The sequence below is a fragment of the Macaca thibetana genome, chromosome 9 (genome assembly GCF_024542745.1).
Source record: "Macaca thibetana thibetana isolate TM-01 chromosome 9, ASM2454274v1, whole genome shotgun sequence".
Lineage (NCBI taxonomy): Eukaryota > Metazoa > Chordata > Mammalia > Primates > Cercopithecidae > Macaca > Macaca thibetana.
Genome location: NC_065586.1, coordinates 91,859,752 through 91,880,996, shown reverse-complemented (window position 1 = coordinate 91,880,996; position 21,245 = coordinate 91,859,752). Strand labels below are relative to the sequence as shown.

At 40.9% G+C, this 21,245-nt stretch overlaps 1 protein-coding gene across 1 annotated transcript in view; it reads right to left on the bottom strand.

Moving 5' to 3' along the window:
- CC2D2B (coiled-coil and C2 domain containing 2B) overlaps positions 1-21,245 on the bottom strand; it is a 344,324-nt gene that overhangs the window by 145,138 nt on the left and 177,941 nt on the right. Inside the window, 1 exon segment of the mRNA XM_050802958.1 lies at positions 20,176-20,313. Coding sequence (XP_050658915.1) covers positions 20,176-20,313 — 138 coding nt within the window.

Genomic DNA, 21,245 nt, shown 5'->3' with positions numbered 1-21,245 from the left:
ACAGTATGGAAGAATGGAAGTAGGTTGGCGGCACAGAGATTAGTGTGGGAACAATTACAGAAATTAAAGGAAAAATTAATTAAGGCCTAATCTAAGGCGGTGGCAGAAGAGATGGTGAGGAAAACAGTTGAAGGTTTTAAAAGAGAGACTTACTAAAATAATGGCGAAGAGATGTAGGTACGTGAGTTGGGGGGAGGAATGGGTTGATTTCCCAGGTTTCTCACTTGGTACCAATCACCCAGATTGATGCATTATGTAGAGAGGAGATATTTAGCCTCACCAGCTCTCAAAGTCATTGAACTGTTGGGGCACAGGTGACTGCAGTTGTGTACATAGTCCCTTGGCTAAAATCTGAAGGATAGCCCTTGTAATGCTTTAATGAAACACAGCTTTGCTCATCTTGGCAACCTGTGCTGACTGCTCTCTATAAAACTGCTAGCTGTACCAGTTTGGGTGTAAGGATATGGTGTTTGTCTTCTAAGAAATCCTAGCTACTGGCCAGGCACAGTGGTTCACACCTGTGATCCCAGCACTTTGGCTGAGCCAAGAGGATCACTTGAGCCCAGGAGTTCAAGACCAGCCTGGGCAACATAGGAAGATCCCACCTCTACAAAAAATAAAAATTTAGCTGGGTGTGGTAGTGTGTACCTGTAGTCCGAGCTACATGGGAGGTTGAGGCAGGAGGATCACTAGAGCCTGGGAGGTTGAGGGTGCAGTGAGCCATAGTGGTACCACTGTACTCCAGCCAGGGTGACAGAGTGGGACTCTGTCTCTCAATAAAAGAAAAAGTCCTGGGTACCTATTAGAGAACAAAGTTATTCCCCCAACAGGCAATTCAGATGCTTATTTTCTTTTGTTCCTAGAATAGAGTTTTGAACTTGATTATACATTAGAATTTATCATGACTTTTTTTTTAACCTGATGTCTGGTCCCACCCAAGAGCAATTACATCAAAATTAAAAAGTGATCATTTCATGTACCCACATCTGAGAACCTTCTAGATTCACTGCCCTCATGAATGAGAGTTCTAATTTACATCCCTATTTTTTGGGTTGATACTTGGCCCAGAGAGGAAACTCGAAATTTGAGTTTGTGATCAGTGCCAGTGGGTTGGTTTTCCATTGCTGCTATTACAAATTATTGCAAATTTAGTGCCTTAAAAAACACACAATACCTTACAGTTCCGTAGGTTAGAAGTCCAACGTGGGTCTCAGTGGGCTAAAATCAGGTGTCAGCAGGCCTGCATTCCTTCCTGAAGGCCCTACAGGAGATTTGTTTCCTTGCCTTTTGCAGCTTCTAGATGCCACCCACACTTCGTGGATATTGGCCCCCTCCCTCCATCTTCAAAGTCAACAACTTTGCATCTCTGTGTACCTTTCATCCGTAGTCAAATCCCCACAGCCAGAAAGGTTCTCCAATTTTAAGAGCCTACATAATTCGATTGGACCCACCTTGATAATCCAGGCAATCTTCCCATCTTAGTCACATCTGCCAATTCCCATTTGCCATATAAGGTAATATATTCAGAGGTGCCAAGGATTAAAATGTAGATATCTTTCTGGGATGAGGGGCATTATTCTGCCTACTGCAGCCAGTTTTCAGAAATTATATTACAATATAGTAAATATGGACCAGCTTTGACTAGCCCTTTTAAGTAAAATACTACTTCAGTTCTTCATAAATATTTGTTGGACTGAATTGAAAATATGAGGTTTAAGCATTTGTTCGTCTACTTTAAAAGGATGACACTGGTCTTGGGGACCCACAAATGACTACTTTTGTTGTTCTCCCACTGTCTAGCTTTAAGCAATCTGTCTTTTCTGTGTGTCATTTTTTTTGTTTTTTTTTTTTTGAGACGGAGTCTCGCCCTGTCATCCAGACTGGAGTGCAGTGGCACGATCTCGGCTCACTGCAACCTCCATCTCCTGGGTTCAAGCAATTCTCCTGCCTCTGCTTCCCAAGCAGCTGGGACTACAGGCGCACACCACCACACCTGGCAATTTTTTTTTTTTTTTTGTATTTTTAGTAGAGACGGGGTTTCACCATGTTGGTTAGGATGGTCTCAACCTCCTGACCTCAGGTGATCCGCCCACCTCGACTTCCCAAAGTGCTGGGATTACAGGCATGAGCCACAACACCCGGCCCACTTTTCTTATCTATAAAATGAAACATTTGGATTTGATGATTGCAAGGTGCCATGAACATTTAAAATATGCTTGGGTACGTCTAGGACCCAAATATTGGTTACATACTACTGCTTACATGATTTTGATTTTCTGTGAGGCTGTAGAGCTAACATGAAAATAAGCTGCCTGAAAATTTTAAGAAACACCTACCGGGTCTGGGTTCCAATGAATGATAGCTGAAAAGGAAATTCAGGTGTCGAGGTAAGCTACAGCTTAGAGGAAAGGCTTGTAGAGGGTGAGCATCAAGATATTTCAGACTAGGACCGGGTGCAGTGGCTCATGCCTGTAATCCCAGCACTTTGGGAGGCTGAGGCGGGTGGATCACCTGAGGTCAGGAGTTCTAGACTAGCCTGGCCAACATGGTGAAACCCCGTCTCTACTAAAAATACAAAAGTTAGCCGGGCATGGTAGCAGGCGCCTGTAATCCCAGCTATTTGGGAGGCTGAGGCAGGAGAATCACTTGAAGCCTGGAGGCGGAGCCTGCAGTGAGCCAAGATTGTGCCATTTGCACTCCAGCCTGGGCAACAAGAGCGAAACTCTGTCTCAAAAAAAACAAAAACAAAAACAACAAAAAAGATATTTCAGACTAAATGTAATCCTCAGAAAAAGGCAGGTCTTGCTCAATTTAGAGGTCAGTATTGGAAAGAAAACTAGAATTATCTGGGAGGATTTATTCAAACCAGCCAGAAATAATTTGAATTAGGAATAGATTAGACTTAAGTAAAAATTTCCTGAACTCATGTTGACTCATGTACTAAATAGAACGGGGCTGGCCACTGCTTTGTACTTAAAATCAATTACCTCCTTGGAAAGAGACAATATAACTTTTTGGCTGTCTTAGTTAAGACTGCTGTAACAAAAATACCATACACTGAGTAGTTTAAACAACACAAATTTATTCCTTACAGTTCTGACAGCTGGGAAGTTCAAAATCAAGGTGCCAGCTCATTCAGTTCCTGGTGAAGGCTCTCTTCCTGGTTTGCAGACAGACACCTTCTTGCTGTATCCTCACATATCCAAGAAAGAGATCATCTCTTTTGTGTCTCTTCTTATAAGAGCACTGTTCCCATTCATGAGAGCTCCACCCTCATGACCTAATTACTCCTCAAAGTCTCCACATTCAAATACCATCACACTTAAGGATTAGGACTTCAACATATGAATTTTAGGGGCACACAAACATTCAATCCATAGCATTAGCTAAGAACATGGGAGGCAGAGCCAGAAAGCCTATGTTTAAATTTCACTGCTTCCACGTTACGATTTTTGTGCCGCAGTTTTCTGAACTATAATATGGAGATAATACCTCACAGGTTGTTGTAAGGATTAAATGAGTTAATACAAGTAAAGCTCTTAGCACAGTGCCAAATATGGTAGGAGCTAAATAAGTGTTAGCTATTAACTCTGAGATTTATACCTCAAATAGTCATTACTCATGTACTAAAGGACTGTACAAGGAATCCCTATCCAGCTAAAATTCCTTTTAAACAAAATTATAATATGAAGAATTTTTTCTGTAGAATTTCAGATTATTATATGCATCTTATAAGTGATGAAGTAAAAACATTTTTAAAGTCACGGGATACTTGTGTATTAACTACAACAAGAAGAAAAGGGAATTTATAACCATCTATTGAAGCAAGAGTTCTTAAAAAGTCTCTAATGAAGGGAGGAATAATAAGCAAAGTTAGTACCAAATCTCCACTATTAAAGATATTAAAATACCATTATTATTATTTTGTATACTGTTTTGATTATATTTTGGTGAAGCTAAAAATACTTATAAGGGCTCATTAGTTAATTCAGTACTTCAGTACCCCTGACCTAATTTCCCACTTCCTCTCTCTCTTCCTTTAAACTTTCCTCATAATGCATATTCTTTAAACCCCTAATAATTTTTATGTTCTCTTGGCCACAAGAGATAATGGGTATAGCCTAACAATTGAAAATACTCTCTAAAATTGTGCTTGATGATGTGTTATTCTTGTTTCCACTATGACAAATGGCAACATATCTATAGATTCCCAAGATATGAATGGTGTATAGATTTGCCTTTTTCTCATTTTATGTTCAACTTATGTTTCTAAAAGCCTATGACTGTTTCTGATTGAATTTTAAGCTTCTGTTGTTTATTGATACTTTTCTTCTAGTAATCTTGGAATGGGTGTCTGGGATTCAGATGAAGATGCAAATCCCCCAACCGATAATTCTATGGAAGAATCCAGAGAATGGCCTCTAAATAAAGACTTTCATGGGTATTAGTAACATGATTTTAAATGAATATTTTATAAAAATTATGAAACATATTTTTAAAATAATAGAGTAGTGGGGGAAATCCATAGGATTGGGAATCAGGAAATTTGGGTTCAGTGCTTAGCTCTGCCACTTACTAATTGTATGTGACCTAGATAAGTGATAACTTTTTTAGGCCACAAATGTTTAATTTATAACATAAGGAGTTGGACCAGATCAGTTAGCTATTCTTATGCTATATTCTAAAAACACAGTGTTTCATGAGATATTGTTAGTTTTACAGGAATAAAAAGTATTTTTTAAAGTCAAATAAGTTTGGGAAATGCAGCCCACTATGACCATGAACATTCACTCATTAAAAGCATTAGACATCCTGAAGAAACTTATTAAATTGTATTTAGCCCAGCATTTCCCCAACTTATTTAAACACAGAACTCACTTTTTTCCCCCACAGAACAAGCATTATGATATGGGACAATAAGGTTCTCCAAACTGGGAAATGTTGAAATAGATAATCTCTATGCTCTTCAAAATCTAAAATGCTATGATTCTTAGTAATAACTTGTATTTATTCTACCGATATATCAGAAACTGAATTAAGGTTTATCAAATGGTACTAGAATCTTTTCTATGACTTTCACATATAATGTGTATGTGTGTGTGTATATTTATAAACTGACAAGACAATAGAAAAAAATCTTGCAATCTTCTCTATCTTTGATAAGTTTCTACACTCTTTGGTGGCATTTTTCTCTACAAAACTAATTTCAGAATACATAGTACTAGTTTAAATATAAGAAATCATTTGTGTTTGTCTTTGGTTTGATTTTTTGAGAAAAAATGAAATATATAACTTATTTTCAATACATTGAGATTATCTACTGTGAACTGATTTAATACAAGTTAGAACAGACACAATTCAGAATTTTCTCTTTCCCAGGAGAAGGAGCACTTGAGCAGTGCCAAGCACTGTTAGGCATTAGCCTCACAGGACATAACGTACAGGAAGGGTGTACAGAGCTCTTCAACTTCCCACAGCACTTCATATTGCCTTGACACAGTTCCTTTCCCTCACACAATCTCTGCTTTCCCATTCTAAGGAAGGATTTATCTTCAACACTGAAAATAACTGTTATATTCCTGTTTCTTATAAATCCTTGGGAAAATCCCTCTTAGGAGTTAGTGCCAGAGGCCGGGCACGGTGGCTCACGCCTATAATCCCAGCACTTTGGGTGGACGAGGTGGGCGGATCACGAGGTCAGGAGATTGAGACCATCCTGGCTAACACAGTGAAACCCTGTCTCTACTAAAAATATAAAAAAGTAGCCGGGTGTGGTGGTGGGTGCCTGTAGTCCCAGGTGCTCGGGAGGCGGAGGCAGGAGAATGGCGTGAACCTGGGAGGTGGAGGTTGCAGTGAGCCGAGATCGCACCACTGTACTCCAGCCTGAGTGACAGAGCAAGACTTGGTCTCAAAAAAGAAAAAGAAAAAAAAAAAAAAAAGTAGTGCCAGAAATTGGTTGGCTTGTTTTCAGGTGATATTGTGGGGATTGGGGGGTTATTTTTGTTTAGGTTGGGTTTTGTTTTGTTTTTTAATGAAACTTTCCTTTTATGTTCTTGTTGCTAGGAAGCACAGTTCTAATTTGTGGTCAATTATAGTATCTTATCCTAGGTCTTTAAAAGTTATCTTTTTTCATTCTAACTGAAATCTATTCTTCTTTTTTATCTCTATTTCAGGTTGGTGTGTTTTTTATGTTATAAAACAGTTTAGCAGTTCCTTATAAAAATAGAAACAGACTTAGCATAGGACCCAACAGTTTCACTCTTGGGCATTTATCCCAGAGAAATGAGAACTTTTGTTCACTCATAAATCTGATATGAATGTTCATAGCAGCTGTATTTATAGCAACTAAGAACAAGAAACAGCCCAAATATGCTATTTATATAATAAATATTTTAATGTTATCAGCTCAATGTCTTTAGGAGTAAATTATATTTTGATTGTTTCTTTTGACATGAAGTCAGTACAATAAACCAGCATGTCATCAGCCATATTTGTAAGATTACTTCTTTAATGCATCAAATTACAGTAAAAGTGACCTGGTTAGGACACTTTCCTTTAAATGAAAAGATGCCATTAAATGTGTTCACCAGTTTTTACTAAAAATTTATTGTTTAACACCAAAACACTTTTGTTTGGAATTTTTAAAGCTTATAGTTACAAGCTGATAGCTGATAGTAATACACGAGATAGAAAGAGATTATTTAGGCAGATAGTGAAGGCAAAATAGTCCTTGGCAGACCCCTCTCTGTAGCAGAGAGCTATTCTCTTTCACCTGTTAAATTTCTGATCTTAACCTCACTCTTTGTATGTCTGCATCCTTGATCTCTATGGCCGTCAGACAGCAAACCTCAGGTGTCTCCCCAGACAACAAGGCTGCTTCAGTGGGAGGGTGTTTTGGGCTCACAAGTAGATAGAAAGGAGAAATGAAAATGAGGCACAACCCAATTTAGGAAACATCACACCAAAGTCATCTTGTGTCCTATTGAATTGCGTAAAGGGAGCTTTTGCTAATAGCATAGCATTTATCTTTTATTTATTGTTAAAATACTGGGAATGTATAGCATATTTCTCCCACCACACATGGGTCTGGGAAAAAGTCAAGGCTTCTTAATGATCAATACCCTCAAAATGGTATACAGATAAACAATTATGATTATGTCAACAATGAACCTGTCCAAAGGCAAAGGGATTTTGATGAATACCAGTGTAGTGACAGCATACCAGAAAAGAGACACTTGAGAGACTGGGATTTTGCTCACAAGGGACTAGGATCAAGATGTTCATTTTTTTGCTAATCATCAGTGTTATAACATCTCCCAAGAGGAGATGGAGTTCATTAACCGGGTGCCTGGAACAAAACGAAGACCATTTAATGATCACCAGCCTCACAGTGACCTCCATGAACCAGACCCTGGAGATGATTTTGATTTTGTTAGCAAAGCTTGTGGACAAAAGATGCATACTGTTCATAACCAGGCCTATAGGAGCTTTCAGGAACACTTCCAATGAAAGATTTTGGTTTTGTTAACAGAGGCTGGAGACGAAAACAACTCTTCCGTATAGCTGTGAGTACTCACCTCATGGGGATTTTCAGAACCAGTTACCTGTATGAGGTTTTCATTACTTCAGTAGAAGTGGTTTGCAAAGGTAAAGACCTTTCTACCAACACTGTTCTCACAATGAAATGAATTTGGAAGATATAGAATGTACTGATAAAGTATCAGATCATACACTGGGACCTTTACATGACCATTCCAATAATGATTTTTCAGAGAAAATGCCCTTGAAAAAAATGTGTTAATAGAGGTTGTGGACAAAGATCGCCACCTTCTCAAAAATTTCAAAAACAAATGGAGTTAAGAAATTTTGTTTTCAACAATGGAACTGAACCAAGGCAAATATTTTACTATTACCACCCACCTAGTGAGCCGCAAGAATAAATGCCATTAGAAGACTTGGACTTTGACCAAGAAACATTCTTACAAAGACCAAGATCTTGTCAGGACCACCCACTTCCTATTAACATAAATCCTGATTGGTATTTAAACAAGTCAGTCATTTTGTTCTCTACACTAAGGAATGGTATTTTATTTCAATGAAACACTCAAACTTCTTTCAAATTAGGGCATTTGTATAAACATTCAAAAGTGGTATAAAATTATAACTCAAAACTAAAATTCATATTTGTTGCACTGTAGATTCAATTTACAACCAAGGCTATTTCTGATTGCTATGAATTGAAAATACCCCATTAAGTTATTTCTCAGGATTGAAGTAAATATAACTTAGATTTAAATAGTTTAATTATTGACCATAAAGAATATCAGAAACAGGCCAGGCACAGTGGCTCACATCTGTAATCCCAGCACTTTGGGAGGCCGAGGTGGGTGGATCACCTGAGGTCAGAAGTTTGAGACCAGCCTGGCCAACATGGCAAAACCCTGTCTCTACTAAAAATACAAAAATTAGCTGGGCGTGGTGGCGGGCGCCTGTAATCCCAGCTACTTGGGAGGCCGAGGCAGGAGAATCTCTTGAAGCTGGGAGGCAGAAGTTGCAGTAAGCCAAGATTGCGCCACTGCACTCGCCTGGGTAACAGAGCAAGAGACTCCATCTCAAAAAAAAAAAAAAAAAAAATCAGAAACATGATTGTTAGACAAGGGCCTTGAAAATATTCCTTATAGATGTGCTACAAAAAATATTTTTAACATACGCAACCCAGTAGTCCTTTCTTCTATCATTCAGTAGTTTTAAAATCTGTACCACTTAGGCGAGAGCATTAGCAGATCACTGTCCCGAGAAATTGAAGTGCAAGGCAAGGAGAAAGGTGAAGCATGACACCCTAAAGGGAAAGAACAAGAGAAGAAAAGATATAAAAAGGTATAGAAATCAAAAGAAAAGCCAGGAAAAGAGAAAGAAGTGCTGGAATAGAAAAACTAGAATAGAAAATAAGGCCACAGAAGAGAGAAAAGGTTGAAAGGAGACAAAAAGGTGTAGAGAGAAAGTCATTATGTGCCTTTCCCCGATTTAGAGTATGTTTTCTCCAGTTATCTATGACATTATTCTCTATATATACCTGGTTAGATGTTAACTCCTGCCTGAACCTAGTATGGGTTATTTTGGTATTTCTTCAGAGACTACTCAGTTTTTCTCTCGTAACTTTTCTACCAACATCTCATCTATCTGGAGGGCTCAGAAGAAGATAGGAAAACGTGGGAAGGTTTGGAACCTCCTAGAGACTTGTTGAATGGCTTTGACAAAAATACTGATAGTGATATGAACAATAAGGCCCAGGCTGAGGTGGTCTCAGATGGAGATGAAGAACTTGTTGGGAACCGGAGTAAATGTGACTCTTGTTATGTTTTAACAAGGAGACTGGCAGCATTTCACCCTTGCCCTAGAGATTTGTGGAACTTTGAGCTTGAGAGAGATGATTTAGGGTATCTGGTGGAATAAATTTCTAAGCTGCAAAGCATTCAAAAAGTGACTTTGGTGCTGTTAAAAAGATTCTGTTTTAAAAGGGAAACAAGAGCATAAAAGTTGGGAAAATTTGCAGCCTGCTGATGCAGTAGAAAAGAAAAACCCATTTTTTTAAAGGAGAAGTTCAAGCTGGCTGCAGAAATTTGCATAAGTAGCAAGGAACCTAATGTTAATCCCCAAGGCCATGGGGAAAATGTCTCCAGATCATGTCAGAGACCTTCACGGCAGCCCCTCCCATCACAGGCCCAGAGGCCCAGGAGGAAAAAGTGGTTTTGTGGGCAGGGCCCAGGGTCTCAGTGCTGTGTGCAGCCTAGGGACTTGGTGCCCTGTGTCCCAGCTGCTCCAGCCATGACTGAAAGGCGCCAACATAGAGCTTGGGCTGTGGCTTCAGAGAGTAGAGGCCCCAAGCCTTGGCAGCTTCCATGTGGTGTTGAGCCTGCAGATGCACAGATGTCAAGAATTGAGATTTGGGAACCTCTGCCTAGATTTCAGAAGATATATGGAGATGCCTGGATGCCCAGGCAAAAGTTTGCTGCAGGGGCAGAGCCCTCATGGAGAACCTCTCCTAGGGTGATGTGGAAGGGAAATGTGGGACAGAGCCCCCACACAGAGTTCCTACTGGGGCACTGCTCAGTGGAGCTGTGAGGAGAGGGCCACAGTCCCAGAATGGTAGACCCCAGAATGGTAGGTCCACCATCGACTTGCATCTTGTGCCTGGAAAAGCCACAGACACTCAACATCAGCCTGAGAAAGCAGCCAGGAGGGAGGCTGGACCCTGCAAAGCCACAGGGGCAGAGCTGCCCAAGACCATGGGAACCTACCTCTTGCATCAGTGTGACCTGAATGTGAGACATGGAGTCAAAGGAGGTCATTTTGGAGCTTTAAAATTTGACTGCCCCACTGGATTTCAGACTTGTGTGGACCCTGTAACCCCTTTGTTTTGGCCAATTTCTCTCATTTGGAACAGCTGTATTTACCCAATACCTGTATCCCCCATTGTATCTAGGAGGTAACTAGCTTGCTTTTACAGGCTTATAAGTGAAAGGGACTTGCCTTGTCTCAGATGAGACTTTGGACTGTGGACTTTTGGGTTAATGCTGAAATGAGTTAAGACATTGGAGAACTATTGGGAAGGCATGATTGGTTTTGAAATGTGAGGATATGAGATTTGGAGGAGCCTGGGGCAGAATGATATGGTTTGGCTGTGTCCCCACTCAAATCTCAACTTGAATTGTATCTCCCAGAATTCCCACATGTTGTGAGAGGGACCCATGGGGAGGTAATTGAATCATGGAGGCCGGTCTTTTCTGTGCTATTCTTGTGGTAATGAATAAGTCCCACAAGATCTGATGTGTTTATCAAGAGTTTCTGCTTTTGCTTCTTCCTCATTTTTCTCTTGAGGCCACCATGTAAGAAGTACCTTTTGCCTCCTGCCTGATTTTGAGGCGTCCCCAGCCATGTGGAACTGTAAGTCCAATTAAACCCTTTTTGTTCCCAGTCTCAGATATATCTTTATCAGCAGCATGAAAACGAACTAATTCAATCGTAGTTTTTAAAAACCATCTAAATTGAACTCTTGAACATGATTAGCTGTTTCATCCCTAGTAGAGTGACAGGAGAAGGAAACATCCACAGACAGGAATAATAAGAAACCAGCTAAACTTTTAAACCATTTTTAAAGGATGCATGTGAGCTGGCATAACCTACCTACTCTTTCCTATGGGCCTCTACTGAGAGCATGGAGGTAATACACCTAATACACTGAAGGCCAGGGCAAGAGAGCTGGAAGAAATCCCTCTTAAGCACTCCAGACCTTCACTGAGTGCGAGGTGCTGGTCCCCCAAATGCAGAGGGCAAGGCAGAGAGGGATCTCCTGGGGCACAGAAAACTGACAAAAGAAACACTTGGATTGTTGTATAAGAGGAGTGAGCTTTGTAAATGCCACTTTAGCTGGCCCGCTATGGAACAGACTGCCTATGAATGACAGTCAGGTAGTCAGGTAGTAGATGAACACTGATCTGAGAGCCTGTAAAAGAAACTCTTTGGAATGATAATGTCATCTAGACCTTTGATACTCAAAGTGTGGTTCCTGGACAGATGCATTGGCTTTACCTGGCAACTTGTTGGAAATGTAGAACCTCAGGCCTCACCCCAGACCTATTGAATTATTTATATTAATTAAAATTAAATAATTTTTATCTCAACAAAATCCCTGGGTAATTTGTATGTACATTAAATTTTGAGACGCGTGATCTTTTAAGGTTCATTCTAATCCTTAAAATTCTGTTTTAATAATGTGTACAATAAAGTGCTGCATGGCAAACTACACAGAAACTAAAGGCATGTTCCAAAAAGAAAAAGTTCGATGTGGGTAGAGGAATATAAGCTTCATCAGGGAACCAGGAGTTGGGCTGGTTCTTAAAACCTGGAGGAAGAAGATGGTTACATTAAGAGATAAATAGAATGAAGCAGAACTAGTGGCATGGACCAGCTCGCCAGCAACAGAAGGGTTTGTAGTCGGCTTGGCAGTGGACAGGGAGGTTGGCTAGAACTATTACCTTGGGTCCTACTAAAATATCCCTGAATCCGACTTTTCAGAAAGAAATAGGTAACATATTTTGCACCAAGAAGCTTCACCCGAACACTGAACAGAATGGTCTCAGTGCACTAATGGAGGCTCAGGTAAAGGGTTGTGGTAGCACAAGGAAGAGACATTCTGACTTGGAGACTTGGAGAAGGCTTCACAAATGAAGGGGCACTTGAACTGAGCTTTGAAGGTGCAAGAGTATTTCAGGTTGAGAAGACAACCTGACTGGTGTTGGGTGAACAGTCATTCTACCTGGCTGTAGTGTAGTGTAGTGTAGTGTAGTGTAGTGTAGTGTAGTGTAGGAAACATCAGAGGAGTGGAGTGGGATGTGAGCCTGGAGAGAGCTGACAGCCATGGATCACTGAAAGCCTTGAATGTCTGCTGGGGAGGTTGACTTTATTTTTTAGGCATTGGAAAGCCACCAGTGGTTTTAGTTAAGGAGCAATGAAATTAAGCCTGTGCTTTGCAAAGATTAATCTAGCAGCAACAGATTGGAAGCAACACCACCATTCCTGGTATCAGTCCAGATGAAATATATTACAGATCTTTACTGGAGCGATAACAGTAATATTAGAAGGAGAAATAAAAAAGAAAAATATTGCACAGGAAGAATGGGGAGGTCCCAGTGATGAAGCTGATCTTGGTTAGTTGAGGCAGGGGTGGCATTAATCATGTAAAACACAGGAGGAGGAGCTGGGTTAGGAGTAATGGTAGAGTTCAGTTTAGGTAATTGCAAATACACACTATTTCCTGACTAGCTCCCAAGACTTTTTCTTCCCTCTCTTAGAACTTTATTAGAAGAGGTGATGTTATTTCTTAGATGAGGATATCTTACTTACCATTGACTAATACATGTTCTCTGATGAACTTTGCTATTCAACATACATGCAAAGGGGTTATAAAAACAAAAAGTCAACTCTAGTGCTGATGAGGGTGATCATCATCACTGATCATGGTGTCAGTTGATTATAGTGTCAATTTATAACTTAATTTATCTAAAATACAGCAATGCAAAAGATATAGCAATCTTCACTTCAAATGAAGAGTCTTGAATGCCACTTTTCTAAAGAGAAGGCTCATGGAGGCACCTCTATCCTCACTATTGAAAAATCCATTATATCTGTGATAAAACTGATTGTATTAGATTTGTATGCAAATAAAAGTAGGGTAATTAGCTATACATTGTCCTAAACATATAAAATAAGAAAAATAAATAGATGTGTGGTTTCCTAGGAAATCTACCAGTTTACAATGTGAGGCTAATGTAGGAGCTGCCAGAGCATCCTGATTAAGGCTATGGAAAGAAGTTGCAGACTGAAGACGTCTTAGAAGTAATGATATTTTTTAAAGATAGTATTTCTTTGCTGAGATAAGCAGATTATATTTTACAGTAAACACATTTTATATTTCAGTTAATGAGGCACTGTATATTAAATAATTGCGTTTAATGCTTCACTTTTTTCCTGTGTTAAAATTAATCACTCATGGCCTTGGCCATATGACTTTGCCATTCCTCCCATTGCTTTTCTAACTTGTTTATATTTTATTGAACTTGGTCATATGACTTACAATAGACTGCGATGGAAGTGACAGGAGACCCCATCCTGACCAAGGCCTTAAGAGGCATCGTAGTTTCCTCTCACTTTCACGAGCCTCTGTGGGGTTCATTATGAGAACATATCCCTAGAAACCACTAGACAAGGAGAACAAGAGGTATATGAATAGCTCTGATCCACCCTTACCACCTGAAGTAGAGCCGCCCAGCTGGCTTGCAGACTCACAAACATGAAAATCAATGTTTATTGCAGCAATTAATGAAACTTTGAGCTGTTATAAAAAGAACCTAATACAAATGGAAAGAAACATGGTTAGTAAGCAAAGCTAGTTATGAGCAACTGTCATGTTCTAACAGGACAGCAACTACTGGAAGTTTTATCAGAGAGGGGCCAGACCAGTTTGGGTGAAACTCAGTTCATCTTTTAAACTGACAATAAATGGGAATATGTTTTAATAGTAATTTTATCATTATGTGGCAAACTTTGTTCTGTGAGCTATTAAAATATTCATCTTGGCTGGGTGCAGTGGCTTACACCTGTAATCTCAACACTTTGGGAGGCCAAGGCAGGAGGATTGCTTGAGGCCAGGAGTTTGAGACCAGCCTGGACAACATAGGGAAACCCTGTCTCTACAGAAAAAAAAATAGGTAGGCACGGTGGTACACACCTGTAGTCCTAGCTGCTTAGGAGGCTGAGGCAGGAGAATCGCTTGAGCCTGTGAGGTCGAGGCTGCAGTGATCATGCCACTGCATCCCACCCTGGGCAACAGAGCAAGACTAGCTCCAAAAGAAAAATCATCTTTATTTTAATATTCAAATTTGCATTTTGAGTATGGAACGTAAGCATCAAGAATTCTCTTTAAATCTAGATGAAACTTTCCCAAGGTCTCTCGTCATGCATCCTGGACTGAATAACAGGCATCCCTGCCTTCACACCTTCATGGGAAGGCAACAAAACCTGAGGAATACAACCTAGGATCTCAAAAGCCTTTTTAGGAATAATGTCATGTATAATAAACAATAGCAAAAATGTTACAGCATCTATAGCTCTCTAAACTACCTCCCAAGGGAAGGACGATGAGGGTTTAGTTCCTGTGTCTTTTAAACTTTAACTTTACATGTATTTTTTTGGACATGTGCTGTCCAATATGGTAGCTACAAGCAATATGTGAGCTGAGCACTTGAAATACGGCTAGTCCTAATTAAGATGTGCTGTAAATGTAATATTCACAATATATTTTGAAAACAGTATGAGAAAAATATTAACAATTTTTATATTGATTCCTTGATAGTATTTTGGATTTAGTTGCTTTCTTAAACTCTCCTGTGTTACCCAGTTTGAGTGTACCATCTGTCTCTTGCAGGGACCTTGACTGATACAACATTAAAATGAAGTGTACTTTAAAAAACTTTTATTTATATATTTCTTATTAAGAATTGGATGAATTGAAACTTTTATGTTTTCTTTCTCTTTCTGTTACACAGAAAGCCTGATTAAGTAGCCTTATTCTTTTGTCTACAGAAGTAACCACTTCCGGCCGGGCACGGTGGCTCACTCCTGTAATCCCAGCACTTTGGGAGCCCAAGGCGGGTGGATCACCTGAGATTGGGAGTTTGAGACCAGCCTGGCCAACATGGTGAAACCCCGTCTCTACTAAAAATACAAAAATTAGCCGGGCATGGTGGTGGACACCTGCAATCCCAGCTACTTGGGAGGCTGAGGCAGGAGAATCGCTTGAACCCAGGAGGCAGAGGTTGCAGTGAGCCAAGATAGCGCCACTGCACTCCAGCCTGGGCAACGGAGTGAGACTGTCTCAAAAAAAAAAAAAAAAAAAAAGTAACAACTTCTGCTGATCTCTTTTCTCCCCTATAGGTTCATACAAAAAAAACCTCCTGGCCAGGCGTGGTGGCTCATGCCTGTAATCCCAGCACTTTAGGAGGCCGAGGCGGGCAGATCATGAGGTCAGGAGATCAAGACCATCCTGGCTAACATAGTGAAACCCCGTCTCTACTAAAAATACAAAAAAAAAATTAGCCAGACATGGTGGTGGGCGCCTGTAGTCCCAGCTACTGAGGAAGCTGAGGCAGAATGGCATGAACCCAGGAGGCGGAGCTTGCAGTGAGCCGAGATTGTGCCACTGCACTCCAGCCTGGGTGACAGAGTGAGACTCCGTCTCAAAAAAATAAATCAATTAATTTAAAAACTCCTACCTTATAAAGGAAACTTTAAAAGGTTCCTCATAAAGGAACAGGATTAGCAGAACCAAGTTTTGAGTCCTGGGTGAAAATCCAGGGGAGAATGGTAATCAGTTATAACCAATGGCCAATCCAATATTAAAATTAGTTAACAGTGACCCATCTTATTTCATCTACCCCACCCAAAGTGGCCCAAAGCAGATTCCTGGATCTGCCTCTAAATCAACCTTTCCTTCAAAAGAATTGGGGTTAGGTTGTATCTGCTGATTGTCTCCATAATTTGAGATTTTAACAAGTGGAGTTTGGCTCCCAAATACCTTAAAGGGTTTTTGTGTGTGGGGGGGGGGGTGTTTTTTTTGGGGTTTTTTTTTTTTTTTTTTGCGTCTCTAGGGAGCGGGAGATTGGACCTAGGCAACAGAACAGGAATGGAATAACAAAAGATTTGTGTTCTCTGAAGGAGACTTGTGAAGTCTAATTCCATCTTGCTGAGGGAAAGTGTTTAGAAAAGAAAAAGCAATAGGCTTCAACCAGATGTGTCAGTATCTGCTCTGCCATGTAGTCGTTTGTGTGACCCTCATTTGTAAAATGGAAATACTATTTACACCCTTCTGGGTTGTTGTGAGGGTTGGAATAGATTGTGTGCATGACAGTGCTTTGTATATGCAGACAGAAGGAAAAAGGGAGCTGCTATTGGCTTAACTTATTTGACCTTTATTTTCATCATCGTCAGCCACTATTTGATGTCAATCTACTGTGCAGTGAGCAAACATTAAAATTAGGAAGCCGGGGGTATGGGAACCACTGATTAGCATCATATGCCACACGTGCTTCCATCCAAAGCACATGAGCAGAATGATATTAAATCACAAGCCTATCAGAAACAGACCAGCTTTCTGCCTCCCTTTCTATGAATACCATGTCCCATGAACCCTGTATTCTTGTGGAGTTTTAAGTGCATGCTTGGAAGTTATGAGGAGACAGCCTGGTATGTTTGGGAAAGAAAATAATGGTTAGGTGCATGGCAGGTTTGGCTCTGCCATTTGGGCAAATGACTTAACCTCTCTGAACCTCAGTTTCTGTTTCTGTGAAGTGGGAATGGTAACACCTACCTTCTTCGGATTGTTGTGAGGATTAAATGAGAAGATGAATGTAATGCCCTTGAGCACACAGCGTGGTACACCACAAATGCTCAACCAACAGCAGCAAAGACAGTATAGGCAACTACCACTAGAAAGAATTTGAACATGTCCCAATTCGAATTTTGATTCCTAATCAAGATTTAGTGAATTTAACGTAAGTAGCAGAAAAGAAGATTAAGAGTTCCTTTCCACAGCTTTATTAAGTTTTTATATTCAGCTGGCTGTTGTCAAAAGTGACTTGATCATTCAAGAGATATAGGGACATTTGGCTTCTGGTTTGTGTGAGAGCTTTTCTTTCCCCATCAGCTCAGCAGTCAGTCCCCAGATCTAGAGATGGAGAGCTTGGAACAAGGTCAGAATGAAACATCACCAGTCAATCCTGCTCAACAGGTAACTCTTGCAACAATCCTAAGGAAAGGGGTACAGGGTCTCTTCATGTTTCCATGGTAAAGTCCATAGCTGCTGCTTCATGGAATAAGCAAACAAAGCCCATGTTTTGTGACAGGGGTGGCAACACTTCCAGACTTGGTTCCTGCACATTCTGATGTGTAAATTCCATGATAGGGCAAAAGCATGCCACTCCACACTAATGCTGCCCTCTCACTAAATTAAACCTCGGAAAAATAAGATGTGGCTTGGCTTTAAAACTCAGCGAACTATCTTTATGGTACAGTTGGTTTCCACAGCTGTAAACAGAAAGATCTATGGTTTCTGCCTACCCAGGATAGTCTTGTCTCTAGACAATTTCTTGTTGATGCAAATGTTCTGGAACTAAATAGTGGTGATGGTGGCACAACACTGTGAATGTACTAAATGTCACTGATTTGTATGTATTTAATATGAATTAAATGTTAAAATGGTGAATTGTATTTATGTATATTTTACCATAATAAAAATATGCGTTGGAAGATGCATTTTTTGTGACCCTGAGTTGTAACTGTATTTTTCTTTGTGATATGTGTATACCACCTACCACATAGTAAGCCCTGATGTTTGAATGCATATATGTACATCTGCTTTTCGCAAGTCTCTGGTCTGAGTGTTCCACTCTGTAGCATTTGGGTATCACCTAGGAATGTGATTTATTGACATCCCTGCTTTGGGTGGGATTGAGAACTGTATTTACTGCATGAGCACATATATTTCTTAAAAAACTCTTTGGCTTTAGCACATATTTGCCCACTGTAGAAAATTCTCCTACCCACAGGGCAGGCTGGGAGTGGAATGTGTGTCTGCCTTCTTCAAAGGCATTGTATGGCTTTCTCAATGGATGGCAAACAGGAAAGAGAAAGGGGTTCTTAAAGAGTACAACTGAACCAGTTCCTGAGATTCTTCTTTCAGCCAGCTCAGCCTCCCATCACAGGACTCAGGACTCTCAGTTCTTCTAGACAAAGTCAACATTGTTCTTTTATAAAGCAAAGATTATGAAAGGTGTCAGGTCTTTAAAACCTACACAAGCACAAAGTACAAAGGAGAAAGGGATAGCTGGGAAAAACTCATGAAAGAGACAGTGTCTGCCGGAAGTCCTTGAGGCAGAGGATGTTGAATAGCTCCAAAAGAAAGGCTTCAGTAAAAGCCAAGGAAGCTTCACACTGGTCAAGACTAGCCCTGGCAAACAGGGAAGGAGGGCCTTGAACACTGCGATGGAGGAAAATGCTCCCTGGACAATTTTTTTCCTCACTCCAGCCAGCATATTTCAGCCGCTCTTGCTATACCATATCTTTCCAGAAATACGAAGGCTTGTGAAAGATAAGCAAGCCTATGATGGCCACTATGACAAGGACCAGGGAGAACAGAACCATGAGGAAGACATAGGTGGAATGGGAGAGAGGTGTGGACAATGGTTGCTCAGCTGGGATCATGTTGGTCAGGTTCAGCATGTAGCCCAAAGTCCAGCCGGCGTCGCTGCCCTGGATCTGCAAATAGTGGGGAAAGTCTGTTGTTTGTGGTTGGAGGCGTTAGAGGAGTTATCACCTAGGGCTTAGAATTATTGGATCATGCATTGGAAGAATTCAAACAATATAAATCACTGGCTGGCTCATGCCTGTAATCTCAGCACTTTGGGAGGCCAAGGAGAGAGGATCACTTGAGGCCATGAGTTTGAGACTAGCCTGGGCAACATAGTGAGACCCTGTCTCTCCAGAAAATAAAATTAGCTGGGCACGGTGGAACATGTCTGTAGTCTCAGCTATTTGGGAGCCTGGGTGGGGAGGATCACTTAATCCCAGGAGTTTGAGGCTTTAGTGAGCTCTGATCATACCACTTCATTCCAGCCTGGGTGACAGGGTGAGACCATGTCTCTTTAAAAAAATGTATATACACACATGCATTATGACTACCTCATGTGTCAGTCCTAAATTTGACATAGGTATAATCTTTCAAACAAAATAAAGTGCTGGAATTAAAGGAAGTCTGGAATATTATAACAAGGAAAAGATTTAAGTTTGAATTAGCAAGATCAGCACTGACAAGAGTGTAAGGACACTGTTATCCTCAGGCCTTCTACAGCCCTCTGTCTCAATGCTTTGTTTTGCTTGAAATCACCATATTTAATACAGGGGGTAAAATGTTTTCCCCACTAGTGAGCATGGGCTTAAAAAGGTAGAGACACACTGCTCTGGGTATTTTTGGTCAAGCATGAGTCGCTCAGCTGAGTTCTCTATTCCTGGATACCTGCAGGTGGCGCTATGGTAAAGCACAGCATTGAAGTTGCTTCTTCCGGACTCATGCTAAGCCTGGCTTCTAAACAATGATCTTATCATTCACAGCCACTCAGTCCCCTTCTTCACACTGAGCTTTCAGATTGGTCAACCTTGAAGTAATAACCAACAAGGATGATGAAACCATGATCATACTTTCCCAGCTTATGGAAGGGGCCTTTCAGAGGGCTGCTGAAGTCAGCACACAGTCATTGTAGCTGCTGAAATGCTGTTACTTTAATATATCTCATTTTGTGTTTTGTTTTGTAAGGAATTAGTCACTGTTATGTGGGAAGGTGCAACTGAAAATGCAAGTAGCTGTCCTTAGAGAGGTTGCCCACAGCGGGCCAACAGACCCAGGAGGGCTTGACACAGAATGCCAGGGTTCGAAGCAGAATGGTAGAACAGAACATCAGGCCAAAGCTACACCAGGCTGACTTCCCCCTCTTTCAAGCCCCAAACTGCTTCAGTCACTACCACCGAACCCCAACCTCCCCCTAGCCCAACAGGCCCCCAAATTACCTTGCCAATGAAATGGATGTGCTCCCAGGAATCAGCTGTGAAATGATAGCCTTGCAGAAGTAGGGAGAGAATGTAGGTACCAGAAAAGCAGTATTCACTCAGGTACTTCTCCTTTACTCCAGCGTAAGATGTTTTTATCTAGAAGTGAAGTGAAGGAGAAATCATACTCGTACAATAGGCATCTCTCTGTGGCCCTCTTTTTCTCTAGTAGACCTGATGAAGGGAGGGGAACGCCCCAGCTCCGGTGCACCTGAAGGTTGGCCTCTTCCAGAGGGCTTTGGGGGTGGTGCTGCACTCCTTCAGTGCGAGCAGAGTTTTATAGTTTAGGATCTCTTAAGGAAGCTTTTCCTGCACAGGTTTCTGTGAGATAATAATAGGTTCTCCAGGAAAAAAGTAGTTCCTGTGGTCTAGTAGGTTCCGAAACACTAAATTTCAGCACTTCTGTTCATCCCCTAAACTTTGTTTAATCTGAGTTTTCTGTATGCTGTTGACCAGAGCCTTTGGCCCAGAGCCTCTGTGAGCATCTTAACAGTGTCATTAAAAGCCTTACCACTCACTTTAGTCCCTGGACTGGCAGAATCAGCATCACTTGGGAGCTGGTTAGTCCTCACCCTAGAACTACCAATTCAGAATCTGCATTCCAATATGATTCCCAGATGATTCATGTGCACAGTAAAGTTTGAGAAACACAGCTCTGGAACACAGTTTAGGCAGCATTTTGCTGAGGACTGCTAGCACTGCCAACATCTCACCTTCTATCTTCTGTCTTAATGTCTTTTTTTGCATCTGAGTCATGCAAAGTGGTTGTTTCCTTGAGTCCTTCCTATGTTTACTCATCCTATTCCCTACTAAAAATATTAAGAGCTGCTTGCCATCCCTTGCCCTGACCTAGCCTAGCTGTTGTGAATATACACCCAGATGCCCACAGCCTCCTCTGCAATTCTCCTGCCCTCAATTTGAGGACAACAGGCCAGGACCTCTCTAGTTCAGCCTGGACTTCTGTCTGCTGCTCCATCCCTCAGCCCTTCAGATAGGCATTGCCTCCTGGACACCCTTGGCAGAGAGAGAAC